General features: G+C 40.2%; 2 protein-coding genes across 8 annotated transcripts in view; one reads left to right on the forward strand and one right to left on the reverse strand.

The window, feature by feature from the left end:
- Nucleotides 1-22,361, reverse strand: part of LOC105830427 (receptor-type guanylate cyclase daf-11) — a 32,192-nt gene extending 9,831 nt beyond the window's left edge. Inside the window, exons 1-6 of one of the 6 annotated variants that reach the window (XM_028192287.2) lie at nucleotides 22,061-22,361; nucleotides 21,106-21,233; nucleotides 14,827-15,093; nucleotides 8,497-8,764; nucleotides 3,727-3,824; nucleotides 2,774-2,926 (exon numbers count right to left, since the gene is read on the reverse strand). In XM_028192287.2, coding sequence (XP_028048088.1) covers nucleotides 2,774-2,926; nucleotides 3,727-3,824; nucleotides 8,497-8,764; nucleotides 14,827-14,846 — 539 coding nt within the window. In that variant the 5' untranslated portion in view covers nucleotides 14,847-15,093; nucleotides 21,106-21,233; nucleotides 22,061-22,361. Of the gene's footprint in view, nucleotides 1-2,773; nucleotides 2,927-3,726; nucleotides 3,825-8,496; nucleotides 8,765-14,826; nucleotides 15,094-21,105; nucleotides 21,254-22,020 lie in introns of those variants that run through there. The other 5 variants (XM_012669736.3, XM_012669735.3, XM_012669737.3 and 2 more) reach the window with 5 other exon arrangements.
- LOC105830429 (ester hydrolase C11orf54 homolog) overlaps nucleotides 1-25,278 on the forward strand; it is a 34,325-nt gene that overhangs the window by 8,298 nt on the left and 749 nt on the right. Inside the window, exons 1-6 of one of the 2 annotated variants that reach the window (XM_012669741.3) lie at nucleotides 23,544-23,699; nucleotides 23,947-24,197; nucleotides 24,271-24,369; nucleotides 24,439-24,617; nucleotides 24,724-25,030; nucleotides 25,106-25,272. In XM_012669741.3, coding sequence (XP_012525195.1) covers nucleotides 24,113-24,197; nucleotides 24,271-24,369; nucleotides 24,439-24,617; nucleotides 24,724-25,030; nucleotides 25,106-25,272 — 837 coding nt within the window. In that variant the 5' untranslated portion in view covers nucleotides 23,544-23,699; nucleotides 23,947-24,112. Of the gene's footprint in view, nucleotides 1-23,543; nucleotides 23,700-23,946; nucleotides 24,198-24,270; nucleotides 24,370-24,438; nucleotides 24,618-24,723; nucleotides 25,031-25,105; nucleotides 25,273-25,278 lie in introns of those variants that run through there. The other variant, XM_028192290.2, reaches the window with a different exon arrangement.

Raw genomic sequence — 25,278 nt, forward strand, 5'->3', positions numbered from 1 at the left:
TCGCACATCGATGCAGTTGCATGGTATTCTTGGGAAAAGATCGCTATCAGGTGAAAACGCGCGGCGCCGCTTCATTCTAATTAAAGCCCTTAAGACCCTAATTAAAAATAATGAATTTTTTTCTCCCGCCACATAATCTGCCGCTTCGGCAACCTCGCCTCGTTAAAAGCGCGTTTCCTTTTTTTTATCCTGTTCTGTCAACGCAACTCCTCTCTTTTTCTCTTTCCCTCCCTCCCTCTGCGAGGAAATAACGAGAAAAAGGGTTGTACGTTTTTGCATGAAATATCGAAGCGACTCGACAGAAGAGTTAAAAGTTGGCACGTTCCACGTGGAGCCAGCGTAAAAAATTTCGTATTTTCACACGTCGTACTTTTTTTTTTAGAGGAGTCAATAGGAAATTATGTATCTCGCTCTCTTTCTCTTTCTCCTGCAATGATACATTGAAGACGGTCAATTCTCCTTTTCGCGCCCCGTTCCATTTTCGCCGTGAGAAAATACGACCGCGATAGTCTCTCCCGCCGTTATCTTACGTTCGAGATGTACCACTTGATATACCAACCCTCCTCTCGCGTCGCCTGCGAGGTGGTGTCTCCCTAATGCGACGCGCGTCCAGCATTAACGATGAAATATCGCTTGCCGAGATGCGCCACTTTCCATTATCGAATCGTGTCGCTATCTACGCCCAGAAATTCCAACGCCTGGCGTACATTATTACAGCCAGGTTCAAATCCTGGCCGGGATGATATTTTTCATAATAAGATTTTACAGTAAGCTTATTAAGACGCTTACAGCTTTAAAAAATGTTATTATTAAATTTAACCGATCAAATTTGAGATATTATTTCTAATCTCGGTTTACAATTGCGTTTTAAGTTTCGACAATCATATCGGCAGTTTACAGAACTGAAAAAACATATAATTAATAGCTGATGCACCGAATGCACCAAGATTAATTTCTACCGAAAAATAGTTTTTTTTTTATTTCTTACATGAGAAGTAAGAATAAAACAAAAACAAAGAAATTTAAAACTTTCGAGAACTGATGCACCGTGATAAGCTTTCGAGTTCGAGATGAAATTATTAGTTAACTTGAATTGTTCTTCGGCATCGTCAATCCATTTACATAATTTGCTCGTTTACTTTGATTTATTTCATCAGTGTCGAAGGTTTCCCGCAAAATTAATTTTTGTTACGCTTTATTAATTCATTCGCGTTTTCCGTCATTCGGAGAATAAATGATCTCCTTTCCTTAAAATGTACGTTACACAATTGATTGACGTAGTTGTAGGTAATTAATATTAAAAGAGAGAAAGCCACTTTTTCTTGGAATCCTTGCCTCTGTCAGCAACGTTTCTCCGAAGAAACGCTTGCTCGATTAGTTATCGGGAACACCCGTTCGCGGGTAAACCAGGTACAACTCGACGTCCGCGTACGGGGGAGAGAGAGAGAGAGAGAGAGAGAGAGGGTGCAGGGCGAAGGAGAGGAGAATTCCCCACTCGTACTCTGAATGGAAATTCAACAAGTGTCGGGACGAGGGCTCGAGGGAACGGCTCGGCTCGGCTCGGCTTCCGCTCGCCGTAACTTTCCATGCCCGCGCGCGGAAAAGGGGTAAAAGCCAACACAAGAATTAATCCGCCGGTTACCGACGCTCAAAGCGATACAGCCGCCCGTTTACGCCACCGGGGGGTGAGCGGCAATTTGTCTTAATAATTACGCCTGCGAAGAGCGTCGCGTCGCCCGCCTCCCACATTGTCGTTGCGGTATAATTATTGCACTCAAAGCGGGAGCGCGCGCGCAGAGGGTGTGAAAGAGAGAGAGAGAGACAGAGAGAGGGAAAAAGCCTCTTAAGTTAATTAGGTAAAGATTGCCCGCGTACGAGGAATACAATTCCCGCGCACACGGGTGTATGTACAGGTGCGGTGACATTGCGATCGTAATGTGGAATTTTAATCTCTGATGGCTTCCTCCTTTTCCTCTTTTTTTTTTCCTGCCTCTCGAACCCCGGGAAAAATAAATCAAATTATGTCAGAATATCAAATCAAGATTACATCAGAAAATAAATTAAATTATAGATTAAATTATATCAGAGCAGATCTAATTTTGCAAATTGATCTGATACAATTTGATAGGCATGTTAAGCTGGCTGAGCCATCAGAACCCATCGATTTCTACATTGGAATTATTTGCTATTTTTTGCTGAAAAAAAAAATTATTTACTCCAGCCAAAAAAAATACCAGTGACTAGATAGCTTAATATTAAGCTATCTAGCCCCTGGTATTCTTTTTTGGAGCAAAACAAATTTTTTTTCAGCAAAAAGTAACAAATAATTAGCAAATAATTCCAATGTAGAAATCGATGTGTTCTGATGATATGGCTCAGCCAGCTTAATATACTTCAATTTGATCTGTAATTTGAACCTCGATATGAAGATTTTTTTCCGGGATATTCTAACATTTGTGATAAATTCGACGTTAGATAAATTTTTAAATTAATTTTATTAAATCGCGCCAGAACTGCCTATCGTTTCTCGAGAAGTTTCCAATTTTCACTTTGTTACTTGTTAAACTTTCAACGTAAATTCTCGTTTGTCTCCTATTACGCACGCGTTTAATTGCTCGTCTCTCAACCGAGAGAGCCAGCGACTCGGCTGACCCAACTAACTAAACGGCTAAGGTCAGAATTTTGCGGGCGCGATTTCACGGTTGTTGGCCCGCCTTTGTGGCGGGCGACGCTCGGAGATGACCTTCGGTCCGTACGGATCGATTCGATTTACCTGAAGTCCTCCAGGCGCGCCTGGAAGGCCTCCTTGCTCACCACGTCGTATGTTTCCGTCTTGCTCTCGTCCCTGGGCACAGACACCAACGGCCACGTGCTCATGTTGTGGAGGTCCTGGTCGGTTATGGCGAATCTCTGCGTCAGGTTCGACCTAGTTGCCGGGCACAGGGTAAAGTGAATTAGGGAGGAAGACGTCAGTTTATTGGGACGAAGAGTCATCTAAGCGCATCAGGCGAAGTGACCGTACATTGTAAAAATAACACAGAAACACGTACGTCATAGTTTTTTTTTAGATAATTACGAGAAGAAAAAATAATTTTATATAAAGCTACATATTAATTATTTTATCGATGTATTGGTCAAATTTTTCATTGTTTTCTTCTTTTCAATTAATCTTGAGGCGAGAGGCAATAATCTTAAGGCAATTTAAGAAGCCTGCAGTTTTTAAATTTTAATAAAACTTTTTAGCTTTTAGCTTTAGTTGTAGAGACAAACATTCTTAACCGATTTGCAAAACTTTCCGACTATTTCAGTATTCTGCAGAGCGTTTGTTTTGTAGAAACGCGTCGTATCCGAGCGTTTTGTCCCGATTGCGGGACTCTAGAAAGCCATTCGTTCTCATCATGCGAAATGCAACAGAAAGCGTTTACTCGGACTCAATCAAGGAGAAGATTTCACTTCGTCGCTGTAGCGTGATCACGTAGCCAGATCAGCGGAATTTTTGAACATTTTTTCTATCGAGCGGTAGAATTGCACGACGAATATCAGAAATGCAAATAGAAGCGAACTGAAGAGAGAATTAAAATGTTATCTAACCGCGAACGCGATTGATATTCGCGTCCGGCGACAGATTTGAAAACAAAATACAGAATTGTTGTAATCTGTTTTCAATGAAAATACAAGTGTTCTTCGATAAAAACTTCGATAAAAAAAATAGTTGATCACACATACCTTAACGTGTTGCCGTTGGTGTAGATGAAAAAAGCCACCTCGGACCTCTCCAGCTGCATGCTGGTGACCATTTTGCCCAAGTCCGTTGCTATCGTCACCTGCAATTATCAACGAACATGCATCGATCGCCAAAAGCAACGCACCTCTATTACTTTAATTTCCATTAAAAAAAATATTTTTAACGAGAAGCGTTAATAAATATTATTAAATATAATATATATAATTTTTAATTGAAGCTAAATAAAAGGTAAAAAAATAATAAATAAAGTTATTCAATATAATTAACAAAATTAAAGAATTATGCAAAAAGAACAATTTCTTTTCCAAAGTGATTTGATATTCATTAAAATATTGTCTTTGTGAATTGATATAATAATCATATCATTAAAACGATTCGGCCATTGTATTGTGTAAATAATTTTTAAAATTTTAACAAGAAAGGGAAAATTTGAACCTATGAAACCTTTCCCTTGGATACACCTATCACTTTGACAGATAATTCTTTTAAGGGAACGCTGTTCTATTAACTCGAAAATTTATCTCGTGATTCTCTCTCTTTTTCTTTTTCTCTTTTTTTCTCTCACCGGCTGATCCGGTGGATCGGATACTTCTTACAAAAGAGAAAATCTAGTCTTCTTCATCGGGATAATGTTCGGGTGTTCTTTCGCGAAACTTGTGTTAGAAGAAATAGCTAATTGTAAGACAATCGAGTGGACGGCCTCGGAGTGGTTGAGTATTCGCGGAACATGTTTCGAGTGGCTGCTACAAGTACCGAGTGCCTAGAAAGTGCCGCTATCTTTCTTGCGATCGTTTCGCCTTAACTGAGAAAATATCTTCTATCGTCAGACGTGCTTTTCCTTAGTTTTTATTCGTTACTGGATTCGTGATTTGAAACGGATCCGTATAACGTCTCATTTCGTGCATGCTTTGTACATCGATGAGTTTTTCGTTATACATAAAAATTCATCGATATACAAATGAGGTTTTCAAGTATTTTTGACAATTCTCGGTTCCACACAAATCATTGGATTCCCGGGCAGACTGGAGAAACGACAGAACGGGGGGAGTCATAAATCTCTGCCGTCACCGAGAATCCCTTAAAAGTTTTCTCCCGTTTGACCGCGCGTCCATCGGTCATTAAGGAAAACTCATCAATTTTAGAACGCGAGTCCCTGCTTTCATTACAGTCTCACGACTCGTGACAACGAACGATATTCCATTAAGCGCTTGTGCCGGTGGTAAAATTGCTTTACGAGCCGGGATAATTATTAGCGTGGTTGCAAATTGCACGGCAATCGCAATTAAGTGTCCGACCGAAGCGTGAAGTTGACGATTCGCTCGTCAATCTTTCCACCCCCTCTCGAACGAGAAGTCTTGCCGTGGAGTCATTAGGCGAGCATCTTTTAGAACTTAACATCTCCGTAAACTCACAAACTATAATAGAAAGTTTTCCGCCAACTTGCTCTTTGCTAATAAAGCGCTCGTATACAGCGGAATAATCCTTCGCTTTGCCAGTGTGCCACGAACTTTTTAAGCCGGACGATCCTTGGCATCCCAGCATAGCCTCAAGTCGTCGGGTCGTCTGCTTATCGTCGTAGCTCTGACGAAGTTCCAGCAAAGTTGCTGTAAGGATCAGAGTAAAGTGAAGGCGGAACGAAAGTGCACTCGGCAGGAGTTCGTGATACGCTGATTTTAATAATCGCCCCGTATAACTTGCGTACAATTCACGGTTTTTTATTACAACACCGTCAGATATGCGAATCCTCGAAGATTTTGCCTTGCTAAGTTCTTGTCGATTTTGCTCATCCTTAGAAACGTGAAATTTATCTTGGTAACGAAGTCCTACCTCGATAAGTCTTCCTTTTGTAGAATTTTAAGTTAAATTTTTTTATTGCAAATTTATTTTAGCTCTACAAAAAATCTAATTCAAAGTCTTTATAGCCGACGATTCTTTTCCACAGTTTTCTCATGCCCCAGATTGTTCCTCTCATTCCGCGAATTTCCATTCTCCTGGCTCCACATTTTCATTCTCTGCATTGTACTCACTCGTCCCGCTCTCGTTTACCTTGCCATCACAAAGGCACGTAAAATGATTTATGTAAATGATCCGTAACGTTGAATTCTCATCATTAAATTGAATAATATTAATCGCGATAAAACTCCACATCGCGAGGGGTTTAACAAATCCGCTGCGAAAATTAAAATTTAAAAAATATCGAGGAATCTTCTCAAATCTGGGCTCCGAGCTCCGATGGAAAAATATATCCACGCTTCTCGCGCTAGAGGGTGAATTGTAAGGGGGTGCGCCACGAGGGGAGGACGGGGGGAGGGGGGTGCGTCGACGGTGCGAAACGCTCGAAACGATCGCGGAGAAACGCGAGTACGATCGCAAACACACGTATATTCAACGTCGCCATCGACAATGACGACCATTCTTGCGAGACGCTCGTCAAACAAGTAACTCAAGATCGAAGACCGTTGTTCCCGCAACCTACACGCCGTCGCGATGAATTTCGATTTCATCCACCCTTCGCTCTCAGGAGGGTTGCGTCTAATATCCTTGTGGACAGGGCGATTAAGCAGAGAAAGTGGAAATTTTCTCCCGACGACAACGACGACAATGAGTTACAATCGAGACTACAGTCCGGACGTTATGGTCAATCAAACTTCACTTAATGTATTCTCCTCGAGTTTCAAGTTGACGTGAATTTAAACAAGCGATATCGTAATTCGATGTCTTAGGACGGTACAATTAAAATGTATATACGTTACGATTATACAGCCGTAAATGTAAAAATATTCCTCCCACATCCAGAATTATCTTGCTCAAAAAGAGTTTCTAACAAAAACAAGAAAGTTGTGACTTTAATATCTTGTGCTTAATAAAACTGGTCATAAATAATCATTGAAATAATCGGAAAAATAAAGGAGAATTCCCTCCGCTATAGTCTTTTCATTTTATTAAGGGCAGAACTAATAAGTGTCACTTTTCACGGTGCTTATCAAGGAAAATTTTATAAATTATGCCATCCTCAAAAACCTGCCATCCTCAGCGTCGTGTTTTCCCTGCGATGCCAGACTAAACCGCCAGTTACGTCACTAGCCCCGTCTTTGCCATCGCGCGTTCTCCTCTTATTTTATCTCATCATCCCCTGCGGGAGCACACCTCGCCTCGGCAAAAGAGCGACAATGGCGGCGGCGGCATGTGTGTGTATATATGCGAGTCGATAATCCGAACGTGCGTGAGAGAATAAAATAAAAATAGCCAGCTCGCGTCGCGCGAGAAACGCGCTGTAACGTAATTTCTTGCGCCCGTTCCGGACATGCAGCAGCCGCACTCGGATCGGAAATCGAATCGAACGCGATTTTCAACGAGCGCTCGACGTTTTCATTAACAACAGCCCCTGGCCCTGCGCGAAGCGCATCCCTTGTCACACCCCCACAGAGGGTGATGAAAGAGCGAAATCGTTCGCCGCCCGCATCTCTGTGATACAGCCGGTGGGCACATACCGATACTATTTATCACTTGGCACGCGAAATTGCGATCGCATGCCTCGCGATCAAAGCCCCGCGTTGTTCGATCTCACAAAGCGAAACGAGTGGAGTCCGCTTGTTTACCACCCCGCTGTTTATAATTATGTTAGACTTTATCCCCCTTTTAGCAGGGGACATTATTGCAATTTCTCTCTCCCTCTCTCTCGGTTTTACACGTTATTATCGCGCCCTTGTGATTATAACGTGACAATGAATTTTCTCCTTTTAGATCTCTTCTTTGCAGACTCTTGTTTTTCATCTCCAATAGCATTGTTGTATTATACGTACTGTTACATCTTTTTATCGCTGTGACCAAAATTTATTCGGCTCTTATCCAAGTTTCTTCACCTCTCTCGATCTCGTGGAGGATAATTTACTTTCCTTCTTTTGTTTGCTAGATGTCTACTTTGAATTCTGCAAACCAGGAAGTGACCCATCAAATACGAAAGCAGAAGGGAATTATTTTCGTAAGACTTGTTCGCTAATGATAACTTCAAATTAGTCGAAATGTTCGTCTTTGTAATTAACATAAAATTATACGTTTTTATTTTCAATTAACTGCGTTTTTACTTTTACTAGTCTTAATTGTTTTAATAAATTAAAGAAAATTTTTCTCCCTTAACATTAAATAAATTCTTACATGGAATTATAGAATTACGTATTTTTCTTTAAATTAAAAGGGGAATTATATCCGCGCGATTCGCACTTGAGGTAGAAACGCCTCGACTACTATGTATTGCGATGCTATTCGCAGAAAGACGTGAAAGCGCGTAGGTGCGGTGTATTTGTTCATCCTCTCGTTACCCTCAAACGAACCGCCGCCGCCGCCGCCGTCATCGATCGATCACCGGTGAATTATACCAGCCCAGCCTAATTGCGCTCTTTACATAATTATCAGGGCGCCGTAAGCGGGAGTACGAGCGCGTGGAGCTTTTCGCCCGTTACTTCAGACAACAATGTACCAGCAATTTATAAAACTGGAGTTTCCGCGAAACTCACGTGGAATATATATGAGGGAGACGCGCAGCGGGACTGTCGGCCAAATTGCTTTAATATATAGACTCCTCGAGAGCCGACATTTTCCATCCAGATAGCGGGGATCATCCCGTATGAATATAAACTACGCTTTTAAAGCCAGATATATAAATATTTCGAGTGGGAGAGGAGCAAAGAGGACGAGTGTCTGCGATTTTCATATAAAATATGTCGTAATTAATTAGAAGCCAAATCGCTCACCTGCGTCTCTATGTCGGACACCTCCTGGCGGTAGATCAGGATGTCGTGGAGGGTATTGGCGGTCTGCACGATCAAAGCGAGGATCGGTATGAACGGCAGCACCAGCATCTGCAGCAGCTGGATCCGTCGGCCGCGACGATGAGCCGGATCAGTCGCGCGGGCCCAGCACGACTTCTTCCGGTTCGCCTTGGCTCCCGAAACATCGTCCGACGAGAGGCTCCTCACAGAGCTCACTTCCGCCACGCAGGAGCCGTTGCGCGGCGACATGCTGGAAGGAGGCACGTAACGCGGAAATTAAATTGTCAGTCGCGTGACTTTCTCTCTCTCTCTTTGTGTGGCAAGTCATTCTCGAGAACGAAACATGCCCCATGCGAGGGATTTCGAAAGTCAACTTTCGAGATTACGATTACAAGCACACCCACAAAGCACAGTTATGGCTCGATAAGAGGGTTTAATGTGGAATCTAATTACTACGTTTTTTTGAGGATGTGTACGAATTCCAAGGTAAAAATCCAATTTATCCAAGAAAAGTTTCTAGAGATTCTGAAACTTCCATGAGCTTCAGGAATTTTTAAAACTTTTGAAACTTAATTCAAGATGTTGAAGACATCAGAATGGTAGATCCATAGTTTCCGAGTTCGAAGATCCGCCCAATTAATCTGACAATTTGGCATTAGTGTAACAAGAATCGAAAGATATATAACTGAACGGTCTGTATGAAAGCCCGGAGACATGCAGAACGTTTTAACAATTCAGAGATGCGTCAATGTAATCGTCACGTAATTGGAATTCAGAAGCCACGGGGAATTCGATTAAAAATCCATTATCAGCGCGATTGTGCGTCGCGAAATTGCATGACGATGGAATTGTTCAACGAGAGGGTTCGCTTTTATTTCCGACTTGTCGGCGATACGTTCTCCCGAACTTTTCGTGATCGCGATAGTAATGACAGGCTGACCGGATAACAACGGCCGGCGGGTCTTCGTAATTAAACGCGACGCGAGAATAGAGACGCGTCACACAGTCGACCACGAGTCGCGAGAGAAAAAAAAATGGGGCTGTCTCTCTTTCAAAGCCTCGCAATTGCGAAACTTGGGAGGGGGAGGGGGGGCGGTTGCAATTCGAGCTCGATAACGTAATTCCTCTTTCCGCTTTCTCTTCTTTCCTTTTTTTTTTAACAACCAGTGCGTTTATTCTTTCTCTGTCGTTGCACCGTATTTTTCTGCGTTATCGAATTCTAAAGAGGAATAAAACAAGTGCAGCAATATCTAGCATATCGGTGTCAACCGCGCTCACGTCTGTTGGGAATCACGGGGAAGAGAGAGAGAGAGAGATAAGAGTTCGCCGCTCACGCGAAATCAGGTCACGTTTCAGTGGCCTGATTTTTAATAACCGTCTGAAATTGAATAATTCCCCGCTTTGAAATAACGAACGGAAAAGATTTCGTTTCTGCTTTATTCGCATGAGGGTTCATTTCCATCGCAATTATCTCCCGACGAAAGTTCTCGACGGGCGAGTTAAGAGCTGCGCTTGAAGTAGATCAATTTCATTGCCACGGGTATTCCACAGGTTAAATCGAAATACCGCGCTCGCTCGCGTAATCGTAACGCGGCATTCGAACTGGAATCCCCGCAGCGCTGGGGAAAGTTCCCGGTGGTAAAATAAAGGGACCTGCATTCGCGGCCGCGTTCCGTTTCATCCCTCTCGCCTCGTTAGCCCTAGAATTCATGGGAGAGAGTCGGAGGTAGAGGGAAAGAAGATGAGAAAGGGTTAAGCGATCGCAACGAAGTGAGTCGTCCGACTTCGTCTTTGATGTCGAGTCTTAAGATGGCAAAGTCAAAAGCTGCCGTCGAGAGAACGACACCGTTTCTCTGAATAGCGGCTGATTTTGTACGCGCGCCTACACATTAGGAAGAAGAAATTAATAACCCGCCGATATCACGCGTCTCTTCTCGTCGACCGAAGAAGAAAACCGCCGTCGTCGTAAAACGAGGGCGAAATGGGCGCCATGGTATCAATATCGCATTGAGGGAAGGTAGCGGAAAAAAAAGGGGACCGTCGCCTAATGCGCCTCGGAAAATAATCGATAAACCACGTAAATCTCTTCACGATTTGTATGGCCTTTTAATGGCGCCTGCGTCACCTCATTTTTCTAAATGAAGAAATGATTGCCTCGCAATTGCTGGTTTATCCGTTTCTTCAAGCGCTTTCAGAGGTCTTTGGATTTTTAAAAGTAAAATTTAAAAGGCAAATGCTTTGAGAGCCATATTACTTTTCATTTCTTAGATATTCGGACATTTGTAGCTTAGGATCCATTGACCGATTTTCGTGGTACTTTTGGGACACGAATTTCCGAAATACCGTACACCTTCGAGTCCTTTGAGAACCTAAGGAAACCGCCATAGCTCGTACCAAGGGTTACCAAAGGGTCTGTAATGCGTCGTACACAATGCGCATCCTTGTTCGCGTTCCTGCATAGTAACACGGTAATAAACTGCACTACACGTTGATGCATAATTTAATGGCGTGTCGCTGTCGCTTACCTTGCCGCTAAGAGCAAGAGAGAGGTGACCACTTTGCAGGCAGTTAATTGCAACAGTGCACCTTCATCTTCTCTCTCTCTCTCTCTCTCTCTCTCTCTCTCTCTCTCTCTCTCTGTCTTAGCGTTGCATTACATTATCGATGATGCCAACTTTGTCTCGAGATCAATTTATTCTGAATTGAATCGATCTTGTGTGTATCTTTTTCCGCGTGGAACACAGAATTGTACCAACATTATAAGACTTTTATCTGATTCTGTCACTAAGTATATAAAAGATATTCTTGACAGCATTATGACGTCATGGAGGATAACAAATTATATCCTGGTTATATTATTATGACTTCTGTGTTGTATCTGGGCTCTGCCCGATAAATTACGATAAATTATTTTTTGTGGAGAGAGAAAAGAATTCGCAGAAATAATATTAAAATAAAATATCTTGGATCAAATAAATCTTTTAATAAATTTATTTTATATGTTGATTTTCCTGTGACAATTAACGGTAGTAGTTCAATTATATACTGAGAAAAAAGTATTTGGTACACGAGATCATAATTTCATTGTTAAAATAATTATGGTTAAGTGCATTTTTATATCCATTTTATACCACTACTATAATATTACTATAATATTACTATAACATTATGATAATAATTATAAATATGGAGTTTCTAATCTTAATTATTGAATTATAGTCACAAATACTTTGTTCTCAATGTAACGCGAGATTTTACGAAACCAACAAAGCGACATCGGCAAAACTTTGGGAACCACTGAGTTACATCAACGTTATGCGTTTAAGGGTGGCGAACACACGGACGTGAAACACACGTGTGGGTGAGTCGCCGCTGTTGGACTCGCCACTGTGTGCTTAGGGCTCGATTCCACGGTAAATGTGTTCTCGAGTTTCGCGTCGGCCAACCCTGGAACATCGTAGAAGCATCCTCGGTGATGCCAGGATCACATTTGTGCCGCTAACGAGTCGAGCAACCGGAAATCCGAAGAGAGAAGTGGGAGGAAGGATTAGAATACCGGCGAATCGGGAGAACCAGGGGATCCGCGCGAGACTCTTCACTTTTATCCCCATGTTTTCACAGCCTCTCTCTCTCTCTCTCTCTCTCTCTCTTTCTCTCTCTCTCTCTACATCTTCGTGAATCCCTCATTCTTTCGAAAATCCTGAAGATTAAGGCTTACTCTGACGAGCCTGATACATCACAGTGCAGCGTGGAAACTCGAGAAAATAAGAACTGTATTCATTTTGCCTAGATCGAACAAAGGATAAACTTTAAATTAATTGCATGTGTATGCTCTAATATTTAAAACAAAATATCTCCTTTCTCCCTCTTTCTCTGGTTCTCTGTCTATTAGTATGTACATACGTGTATGCGTAACAATCTAGAACGAACGTCACATGATCGATGGGAATTAAATTTGATGCTAAAGAGAATGTGGCGGAGGAATGCGGTGTGATTACAAAGCGGATATTCCTGATAATTTTGTTGGCTCTTTCGGATATGCATTCTCATACTGCATACCTTTAAGTTAATCAAAACGGCCGTTTGTACGGGAGGGCATTTACAATTAAAGGTTAATTATTGAACAATGTAAAGCACAATGCAATAAAGTTAAATAAAATCGAAATATAATGCACGACACATGCATTAATTAATTATAATTGACGTAGAAAAACATACACAAGTATAAAACAAAAAGGTTTTATGGTCCGATATTTACACAAATTTTTTCTAGTATAATTAATAGGATAAAAACAAACATGCACATAACATATAACACATATAACACAAGTTTCATTTATTTAGCTATTGATAATTGATACTCTCAGAAGTTAAACAGATTTTTCCTATAAACTAAAAAAATTTTTTTTAATGAAAATAAAAATTATAAATTGCACACATTCTCAATCATCATAAGTAAGGAATTTACAAGAAATTGTTTACTTCTTTGGCTTCTGAGAGATTCAAATGACACTCCGTTAACGCATATATAATCAATTAAGCCACATTTAATTTTATTACATTTTACAGAATCTAAAATATACATAGTTTCTTTATTTATAATCAGCGTAAGAATTCGGAAAATCAACGCGACAATTGAGCCACGTTATTAGCGTCATATCCCTTCGCATGCGGGATCTATCGCACGACTCGCGATCGGCAGAGCAATCGGACAAATCGCAAGTAGCTGTAAAATCGCCGGAAGAGTTGCTTTGTGACATCAAGAGTTGGAAGAAGCACTAGGAGAAACATTCTCCCATAAGGCACATTCGTCGGGCAGCGATTCCACGCTCATTCGTCCTGAAACGGGAGAGAGGGATGATTCCCCCTTCCCCCGTGCGAGCGGAGAAGATTAATTAAGCTTTTCCACACGCGGAATTATTCACACTATTGACAAACGTTGTTTTAATGGAAATCAACATTACGCAGAAATTAATTATTCCGTGTCGCCGTTGCTGTCCCGCCGTTTGTACTCTCCGCGTATGTACGAGGAGGGACGGGGAGATTGATATCGCGAGTCGTGTGCAACGAATGTTTAAAGCGTCTACCTAGTTTGCTGTTTCGATTACGGTCCAAAGAGCGACGGTTGAAGCACGCTCGAGGCTCGTCGCGAGCGAGCAAGCAAGCGCGCGTATAGCTTAAAGCTATTTGCGATACAAAGCTGTAGCTTCGAAAACTTGCGATGTACCCCGTGCGTGTCCCAGGGAGCTTTCATCTGCGAGCTTTCCAAGGCAATTTGGAATTGATTCTTCTCCCGACGGAAATGTCGCGAGGGAATTTTGCTCGCAGCAAACTGTCAATTTTCCACATTAAATATATATATCTATCGCCAATTCTCAGATTACACGTCGGTCGCGCGGAGCGAAACTTCCGAGCGTCCGGAGGGAGACAAATCAAAGGGAGAATGAAGTTCCATTATCTGAGACTCGCTTTCCGAAAGAGCTTCCCTGTTCTTTCAGAACACGTGAAACCCGTGGGGAGCGCGATCCCACGTTTTCGAAAGGCTTCGTTGGAAAAGAAAATTCAATAAAAGCCCAGCACACGATGTCACCGGCGGCGGGCGCTGTCGGTGCAATCGCCGAGTTTTAATCGTTCAAAAGTACATATACGCACGGTGTGCATGTATATTTACGTGTATGCGCGCGTCCGTCATCTCGCGCGGGTCTCGTTGCGACATGCATAATGCTCCAGCTTCTCGCAGATACCCTCGGAATGGCGCATACTCACTCTATCTCGCGCAGCGAATCAACGTGCAGCCATTAGCAAGACCGAGAAAGCCCTGGGGATTTCCGCCAGGAAGCAGCGGGAAAGCTTGGCGACCGTGGGCCGTGGGGCATCGCGAATGCCGAGATCTGGAGGGAGAAGCAGGGTGCGATCGGACGAACGGCGAAAGACCCTCGCGGGTCCTCTTTTTTTTCCCCTCTTTTTCCCGTCCCCTATTGTCCACCGCGCGCAAATAGACGAGGCCTCGGGCAACGCGACAAAGGCGCTTGTTGCGGCGAATTAAAAGGGTGAGAATTGAACTGGCCAATTGCTAGATACGTGGCCCGAGTCGATCACGTTACCCAGCGCGTCACCCTCGCGCGCGATTCATCGAGAGCATCATCGGATCGCCGCCGCGTACAGCGCGGCTTTCACCGTTCGTCAACGACGAAGGGGTGAGCCGATCGTTCACCCCTCCCCCTCGCTTTCCCCCGCTCGCTCCATCCCTATCTCCGCGGGGTGAATCGACGGTATCGGCGCGCTTCCAGAAAGCGGTGTGTGTATACTCACTCGTTCTGTATGGTGAGCATGACTGCGGGCCGCAGCGGCGATGTCCGCCCTCGCCTCTCGCTTCTCGGTCTCTCTCTCTCGCGATTCGATCCCGAATCGGTTGCCGGGGTCGAGGCCTGAATGGCAACGGGTGCGGCCTCGCGGGCCTATTATCTCATAGAGGAGCCGGCAGTCGCTGCTCGCCCTGTCCATTCAGTCGCGGGACATAAAGGTGGGCGCGCGTGGTAGGGGGACCACCATAAAAACCTCTCTCAATGGCGACCACCACTACAAAATTAATGCGACGACGGCCTGCAATCGTCGCGTTGGCCAGCGAGCGCGACGGCGATCAAAGTGGCCACCGCTCTCTCGCTCGGCCGTCGCGATCGCTTTCGCGCGACGAGTTGCGAATTCGGTTTTCTGAGGGGGAAAAAATGTGATCTTTCTCCCCGGTAAAGAGTTTTTTTTTATGGGAGGACATGTATAAATATTATATGCGAAATTATTATATGCGAAATTTGTCCGTTGTGTATTCGTATTAGTTTCTTTCTTTTGTAAAATTTCTATTTTATATAAGAAAAATAATAATAAAAAGACAACAAATAATTAAAAGGATAATTAAAAAAGGATATGAGAAAGAGAATATAGATACTTTTTTCAAATCTTCAAACTTAATTTTTTGTAAACGAAATAATGCTGAAATTATCTTCTTAAAAATAGATAAATAGATAAATAAAACATCCTACAGTTTACAAAGAGAAAAAATTATTATAAACATATACAGACATTGCATATAAAATTATATATGTTTATACATGTTTTTGTATGAACAATTTTTACTGGGACTACAATGCGCTTGCCATCAAATTCTTTCCGTGTCGTTAGGCCGCGAAAAGAAGCTTTTTCGTCGAATAAAAAGTCAAGACATCTTGAAAATAAAATCAACATTTTAAATGTTCCCATTTTTACGATTCTTTTACTCTTCAACGAAGAGAACGAAGAGAAGTTAATAAAAAATTAAAAAGTCTTGAGAATAAGATCTATACCTAAAAATTTCTTCACAATTTTAATAACAAACTCTTTTGGATGCGAAAAATAATATTTTTAATTATAATAAAACCATGTATAATTTCACTAGCTTAATATTCTGAGCAAACTTTTGCTAATTTAGAATAAATCATTTTATCGGGAATTTTCGAGGAAAATCCCTGTTTTAATAACAACTTTAAAATTTCTGACATTACGTAAAAATTTTGAATTAAAATTGCAAAGAGTGCACTTATTAGAAACAGCACATCGTTATTTAAAAAAAAAAGTTGAAATGCTACAAAAAAATATTTGTGCGCTGAAATACGAAGGCTCGCCTGTAAGTTGTTGTCGAGTGTACTTAAGTGGCTTTTAAATCTAATGTCGCGGCAGAGAGTCAGTGAGGCTTAAAAGCAGAATCCTATTTAAGGCATTTCCGGTGCACAAAAATATCTTCAACTGAAAAAGAATAGTAAAAATACTCAATGATAAAAAATTTACGAAATGTAATCTTTTCTCTCGAAATTAAAAATAACATGAGGATTAATTTGCTACAAATATTTAGATATCTTAGTTTCTACCTATATATAATTTAGATCTATATATATTTATATTTATTTGTTAATTAATCAGAGAAAGAAAGAGACGTATACTTTTTAAACAATTAGTCATTACTTTTACGTTTTATTTTAAATTTGAACATGACTCGCAACATGGAACCTTGAAACGATAATGTTTTTATTGATTTTTATATTACAATTAAATTAAATGCAATTTAAATTGCTTTATGCGTATTATAGGACAAATGTACAAAAATTACAAAAAGCTATTAAACCAAATATTTTATCCGTATGTAGTCAGGTAATCCTTTACCGAGTCGTACACACACAAGGCAGAAGCTTAGCAGTGCATATCAATTAATTAATTGCTCGATGAATTGGTCCATTGACAATATCGATATTGCGTGTGTTAGGATTCAAATAGTGATTGGATTTGCATGTTCGGGGCATATATTGATACAATTTATTGAATAACCGAAATTGGCAAATACAATCGGCAAGTAATAAAAAAAGGCGAATTGATTGTGCCGAATCAAATATGATAAATTATTACTTTGTTTAATTGTAAAAATATATTTATAGCAAAACGATTATTTTACAACTTCAGTTAAATGAGATCAAATGAGAATTAGCAAATCCTGTAAATCACATTAATCGAGAAAGTATTTCAATTTAAAAAAAAAATAATGAAAAGGATTTTATTTCAATAGAATTAGTACGTCTGCAGCGAGACTGTTGTTGCAGCATAATTAATCATCGCGTGATTTAAAGATACAGCAGAAAATCTGCTATGCCGAGGGACATGTTATAGGTTTTCCATTTACGCCCACGCTACTAAATGACGTTGGTTGTTCCAGTTCCGAAGTATTGATACACGTCGATAAAATTATGTCAAGCGACTGAGATTTTTTTTCTCAAGTTTCACGCGCGGCGAACATCCATAAAATCGTGTCGGGGTCTTTCGGAGGAGAGCAGGAAATGACGAAACTTTTATGAGCGCCGCGAACTCTTTCATCCAAACGATCGGGAATGCAAGTACATACCGTGCATGACTAAGCGCGCCCTGCATTCTGTTTTCTCAAGGATGCATCAAGTCCGATCGTGCATGCTTGTCGAGCATGTTATTAATCTAATTAATGGATTATATATAAATATGAATACAGATGTGTTACAAAGCGTTATTCCGTTTAAAATAGCGAAGAACGAATGAGCATCCCGGGAAAAACGATTTTCTTGAGACAGGTGTAATCCTCTCTTTCCTACACGTGAGCCTGTCAGGCGAGAAATTGACACGCCAATAATCGAACGATCTTCATCTATCGAGAGAATCTTCCTCGGCAGGAACTAACGTCTCTGAGATCAAGTTTCGATAAATATCTCGGTGAGTAAGATTGAAAAAAATCTCATCCAAAGACAATGTTATTTCGAACGAAGGTTATCGGTCTGTCGAGTCTCGCTAACATCTCGGTAATCGAAGATTGAAAATAAAAATTCGTCCAAGGGCGAACGTCACTTTAAACAGTTTAAACAGACGGAGATCGAGTGCATCTCTGTGTACCTATGTGCTCTTCTCCGCAAGGGTAATCTTTCCCAAAGAAAAGTCGTCTCACGGGAAACTCCGCGCGCGACGTTTGTCTCAATGACGTCTCGGCATCACGCTAATCGCGAAATGCTTCCTTCGGCGAACCGACGAACGATCAGACGCAGAAGGACAAATGCTTCCGGCACGTCCGTCCGCGCAACTTGTTGATATTCGCGCCGCTACATCGGGTTTATCGATAGCCACGGCCGATAGTTCGCGGACGACCGAATGGTTCTGACGTTATCACTTCCGCTCCGCCAGCCTCCGCAGAGCACACCGGCCGCAAATGATAGCGACGTCATAATATCGATAACGAAAATAACGGCAAGGCCGGCCGCCGCGAGACCGGGGGGCTCGGCGGAGCGTGCAACGCCGGGAGAAAGGAGAATTCGCCGGCTAATTAGCGGTTAAGCAGAATTAAGCCGGATCAATAATACCATGTTTGTTTCCTGAAACGGCGTGTCTCCTGAAACAGAAGAGCAATGCGCGCGACGTACTCTTCTCTCCTCTCCCCTTCTTGTTTTTTAATTTCCCAATGAAGAGTCGCTGTTTTGCACATTGCATTTCATTACGCGCAAAGAGTTTATTAAAACGCTTCTTTCATTTGTACAGTTAATTAAGCTCAACTAATGAAACACTGTTACACCGTATGCCGTATTTATGAAACTAATTATTGTATGTTTGGTTATGCAAAGGTATCATTAACATAGCGCAGTCAAAGTTATAAAACAAATACGATATAATATAATACAATTTATAAAGGGTATGTATGGTATGAGGAGCGTTTCTCTATAATAGAACTTTTGAAAAATGTTAATATGACTACATATGTAATACAAAAGAATGGAATAACTTGTTGAAATATAACTCGCGAAAGAAATTCCATGCGGTAATTACAACGCGCGGGAAATAAATGGAATACCCAAGTGGCAAAATGTGCCGTGTAACTTCTCGTTAATTAAGCCAGAGTTTCTGGACCACATTCGCGATCTCGGTTGATCCGCGCAGCTCAGACGTGTCCTACCTGTGGCACGTGGTCCCGTCTAACGTTCTAGAAAGTCTGGACAACGGGGCATAAATTATTATGCATTTACGTCTCGCCACAGCGAGAGGCAGCGAAGCGAAATCCAATTATGATGCCGAAGGACGAGATGCGCTGCCCACAACCGTTCATCTTCTGAATATCTTTGTTGTAACAGAGAGGTCGATTGCCTCGATAATTATGATTATAATATCAATCTTTTGTCATTTGGACCGCAATTCATCCCCTAAGTCGTAGCACTTGTTTTTTTCTCAACGAAAAATCAGATTGACCGAGATATTATATTTCATATTATTTTGACAGTCTTTCTCTGAGATGTTAACTGAGAGATTTATCTTCTCAGAAATTAAAATTTAACGAAAGATAAAATTAAACATTATCGATCTCGTGCCTTTGAACTTCAAGACGTAAGACGGTCGTTCGTTTTCAATCGGCCGTAACGCAGAATCGGCAATCCGCTTCGTCGAGCTTGTTGATCACGACGATATGAGTGTCGCGTACGTGTACATGCATGCCGGTTTATTTATTCCCGTTGGATGCGACGGTGCTTCCCAGGCGCGAAAACTTCGTTAGAGCACGGTTAGTTAGGCGACGTTGACGCGAGTGTCTCTGAAAGGTCTCCGCGTCTCATCCCGACGACGCGAGGCCTCATAACAACGCTCTTAATAGCGTACGTTACGCTCGTCAGAGCAAATAAAGACGTTTCACGACCGCGAACTTCCGTGATCGCGCCGATAATAAGCGTCTCGAAGACGCAATTTTCGGAGGCGCTCCGACTGTTCGTGATAAATTTCTTGTATCTGTTTGAAATAATAAATAAATCGAATTTGCATAATTGCAACAAGAGTGATCTTGCTCGTAATTTAAGTTATAATAACGTTAGTTGAAAACAGACCGTCCATAACGAATGAATTCACCGTCCACATTAAAATATCACGTGAATAATAACGCAAAAAACTCACTCGAGATTCAGAACGAATGTTAAAGTCTCTCTGTTTCTCTGATTTCATGATATGTTTATTATTACTGTATTATTATTCTAATATGGTGGTTCCTATCTCTATATTTTGTATGTGATATATAAATATACATTTTTTTATTTTTCTACACATATACACACACTTTCTTTATCTCCCTTCTTTTTTCCCGTCGAAAATACGACAATGATGTCAAACATATCGCATATTCGAATAAATATAATACTAGACAATATAATACTAGGAAATCCATTGATTCAACATATTATGAAACATGCATTAAATTGTCAATAATATAAAACATTGATGCATTGAGCATTGATGCTACCAATTTAATGTTACACATAAAGAGATAATAAAATATATTGGTCACGTTTATATCATATCGAAATTATTCATCCGGGATTAAAAGGGTTTTAGCGCTGACCGACCCACTATGGCGCGGCGCATCAAATTTCCAGGTATCGAGCGCATTTTGAATACGTTAAGGATAAAACGCCCTTGAGAATATAAACGTGCAATTGAAGATCTGACACGCGGCAAATGATCAATGTCGCACTCTTGAAATATTATCTTAGATAACCCGAGACCGTCACCACTATAATAAATTAAAGCTCGCATCTACAAGAACATTTATGTGGAACGAGAGATATTTTTCTTTCCTCATTTCATTAAATATTGCTGAATATTTAAATTGCTGTCAAAGAACTAAAACTATATCATAAAGTTTTATTCTAAACTCTTATATTTTATTGTTTTATTCTATTATTATTATTATTATTTATGCGTCTTGCAATTTTTCTATGTCAAGTCTCTAAGCTTTTCTCTTTTTTTCGTTGGCAACACAATACGAGTGTTATTTAAGTGATTGACAATGATATCGTATCGAAGCGATAATTTAAACAATTCAAGCAAGCGTGCTTTGAGAAGAAATCATTTAATAGTTTAAGGGTTAAATCAATTTTAAACGATCTCGCGCAACAACTGCCAGTGGGCCGGAGCATATCGTGCAAGGAGGACATCCAAACGGAGTCGCTCTCGCCAGCCTCCGTGATAGAAAAATACGTACGGGAGATCGTGCGTGCGCCCTTAATAAAGAAAAATTATCCTTACGCGTGTACAATCGAGAAGAACGAGGGACACGTGGTGGAAGCCTCGCGGACTTCGTCCTTTCTCTGTTTCTCTTTCTCTTTGTCGCCCTCTTCTCCCTGTACCTCTCCTCCTTTTCCTACTCTGTATCTCTGGCCCCAGAGAGAAAGCACTTAAGCCAGAAAACTTAATTCCTCAGTAAAAGAACTTGCATTGATATATAAATTATATATACATATATATAATTATAAATAATTATATATACATATATATAATATATACACATATTTTTTATTTTTATATCTAATTATTTAATAAAGACATATATTTGAAAGTAACAAACATTTTTTAATTCTTTATAGAAAGGTTTAATATTGATAAACAACATAATACTATATTTTTGCAGTTATTACGTTATAATATAGATTTATAATGTAGATCATGTATATATATTTTATGAAAATTTTGAGAATGTGCAATTTGCTAATTATTATCGTCATGTAATATTCGGTTATATATGATCTCAAACAACCGAATTAATTAACTCTATTAACTATTATGTAAAATTGTTGAACAAATTAATCGGAATTAATTGGGATTATTATAAATGCAAATATATGGAATCACTTCATTCAACACGTGTACATTAGAAAAAAAAAACGAAACACATATTTGCGAATCAGTCATTTTAGAAAGGACACAGTTCCAAAACGCTTATATTTCTCTCAATATACAATATATAATAAAATATAGGAAACACATATTGTCGACTTAATCACACAAACGCAACTAATTAACATTTTATCCATTATGCTTCAATCCGCGACGTTCCTATATCCACATTATTCAATCGTTTACAAGCTTAACTTATGTGTGTATATGTACAAATGTTAATTTAAATGAAAGAAGAAGAAAGAAAAGACCGTTCTTGTTACGTACTGTCCTTTCCAAAACAAGCGATTCGTTTACTGTTATTTACTTGGCGATGATTGTGTGTTAAGTGCTCTCTTTCTTTTTCTCTTTCTCCCTCCGATATCGAAGATATTAGACCCCTCTCTGCCTCTCTCTCTCTCTCTCTCTCTCTTTCTCTTTCTTTCTCGCCCTCCCTTTATTGTTCCCTTTCTTTGCCCCGCGAACTAATCGCGGTCGTGTAGCACGCGAGCCGATGCAGCCGCCGCCGCCGGAGCAAACAGGTGTTCCCGCGTAGAATGCGCGACCGCATACTGACGCCGCGACGCCGACACGCGCCGGCGGGTCAGTCTCTCCCCTTCGGGGACTCCCGTCCGTCCTGCTTGCGAGCCCCGGCCTCCCTCCGGCGCGCGCGTCCGCAACCCCGAGAGCGCATCGACGACGACGATGACGCGCCGCACGCTCGCTAACTTCGTTTCATCCCGAGAGAACGAGAATGCTCTATTCGTTTACGAGTAGATATCAGCGCGCGCGTGTAGCATTCACTTTTATATAATTCGCTTTCGATAGTCCCTGAGAGAGTTGTAAAAGTTCAGGCACCCATGAAAACTCATACAATTTTAATTCTTTCGGATAAATTCGAGTGATTTCGTGAGCAAAAATCTTGCGACGTTAATAGCCTTCGAATTGCAAAAATAATCGGAAAATAACTTTATGAAATGAATTTTTAGCAGCTCTGACCGCACATGTCTGATGAAAAACTAAGTTAATTGGCAACTTTGCATTGATAATATTTTGTCTAGAGAGTTAAGAGATAAAATTTTTATCATTAAACATTTAATAAAAAGAAATAATATGAGAAAACTACGATTGCACGAAGCTACGATCAAATATCTCATAAATTGTGTCACGCAATTGATGAATCTAAAATGGTGAAAAAAATTCGTAAATCATGCGATAAATTATACGATAATGGCAGTTCTAAGAATTTTTAGAAAATCTTGGAATATTACACGTGTACACACATATATACGAGCTTTCAAAAGTGATTATAAAATTCTTGTCAAATAAATATGAAATTATTAATAGATATTATTACTAATTCATGTATATATCATATATGATTATATTAAATTAAACATCTGCAATTAAACAATTGTTTTTTCTATTTATATCTATATTTTTTTTACATAACTGTTCTATTGATTGAGATTTTATGTCGTTTTTTAGACGATTTTAAGTTACGATATTTCTTAAATATTATCATTTTGATGTTGAAAAATAAATGTTACGAATTAAAAATCGTTATCTTCTGCTAATAAAAGCTTTTCTTATTCCCGAATACAAGGATTAGATTTGGCATGAAGAGAGAAGTTAGGAATCTATCATATTAACCGAGTGCAACCTGACAATCAGGTTTTCCAAATTGAGGACGCAAACCACACGAAAGTTGAATGGAGGGGTGCGCATAAAACGCTTTTAAATGTGAAGTGTTCTGTACGCACTCCCTCCATTCAACTGTCACGTGAGTCGCGTTTTCAATCTGGAAACATCTGCGCCATAACAGCTGTTAACGCACGTGTATGCGTTAAGTACACGTGGCATGTTGCACTGGTTGCACATGTATGCATATAAAACTCGCTAGAATGTCCTTCGATAACATTGCTTTTTTTACAATACTTCGATATCATAAGCGCAGTAAATGTAAGGTAGTGTATGATTTCGTGTGTTATATTCTGTAACTCATTATTTTGATGTTTATACCACATACATAAAATATGAGTAATTTGTTTTCTTGTTACAAATATTAATTTCTTTGGTGACGGATTTGGACTGACAAAACAACTTTATTATCATATTAATAAATGTTAACTACCTAATGTTATTAAGAATTAATCATATCAACACAGATATGCTCATGCAATAATATGACCATGCATTTGGTTTTTTTTGCAGAAAGCTGAGGAATCTTCCAAAGTAATTATGAAAGAAAACAAGATATCTCGTGATTAGATAACGCTATCAATAGCTGAATATATACTTTGACACGGACTTCTGTATAGTGCCAGTCCACGCCTATCTTTTTGCAGTTTGCTAGTCAGCTAGTGTATCAATTTTCAAGATGAATCCAAAACCTCTGGACCCATCCAAAATAAATATCACATCAAGAACATTGCATCAACCACCTCTCGATGAGTTAATGAATGGTAATTGCAAATAATTGCGGATGTGCAGTGCGAAATTGCAGCTGGTAATATAATTTTTTTGTTATCATCATAGTTCTAGCAGGAGGCTTAACTGCAAATTTTGAAGAGGCTACCATCGATTTGGCTGATTGTCCCAATTTTAGTAGACGCCCTTACAATTTTTTCCGAGAAGGTATAAAAAGAAAAATAAAATCCAAGGTACACTTAGCCTTTTTCTTAATAACGTATCTTTGGCTTTCAGGATTGTGTGGTAATCCAATTATTTTTGAAATTGGTTCACCAGCATATCTTTTACCAACTGTCCAAAGGGACAAGATCTACGATATAAAGACATTGCTGCAACATATAAATTATAATCATGATACTCTCGTTATTGGTGCAGGAGCTGGCCCCTGGCCACGTACAGGCTGCAATTGTGAGGTTTGTTTTATAAGGAAATTATCTCGATTGGGTTAATAACATTTTCTGAATTTAAGAGAAAAAGAAAATAGATATATTTACATAAATAGATGTATTTACATTTCAGCTTATTATGAAGTTAAACTTAAAGTTAAACTCCAACGACTCAGAGCCAGGGTTACATGATAACTTTCAAGTTCAAAATGGGACGCATTATGCATTTGTAGATGAGAACAATGAAGGTCGTTGCAGACTCCAACGATTAGCGGATAATGACACTGAATCAACTTTTGCATTGTTGGGCAATCTGTATGCATGCGAAGGCAAACCGGGCAAGGTTATTAAAGTACGCGCTAAAAAACGTACCGGCAAATTGGACTTCATATCATGCATGCAGAAAGCGTTGGAAAAACATTACGAGAATAAGCTCGTTGGTAGGTCTATTGCAACATCACGATAGGGTTAAAAACTTGAATGCTTGATTAACCGTCGAATATCTGAAATTTTAGGTTTGGGTGGCATGTTCGAGATGAAGAATGGAAAAGTGAAGCAGCATATTATGCCAGATTTTTCGGACACTCCATTGACTAGCGAAATCCACCTTAACAACTGGTTACGTTTCTACGACATGCCGACTCCTTTGATAGCTGTTGGCACATTTGTCAGTGCCGAAACGGTAAGT

Source organism: Monomorium pharaonis, chromosome 1 (assembly GCF_013373865.1).
Source record: "Monomorium pharaonis isolate MP-MQ-018 chromosome 1, ASM1337386v2, whole genome shotgun sequence".
NCBI lineage: Eukaryota > Metazoa > Arthropoda > Insecta > Hymenoptera > Formicidae > Monomorium > Monomorium pharaonis.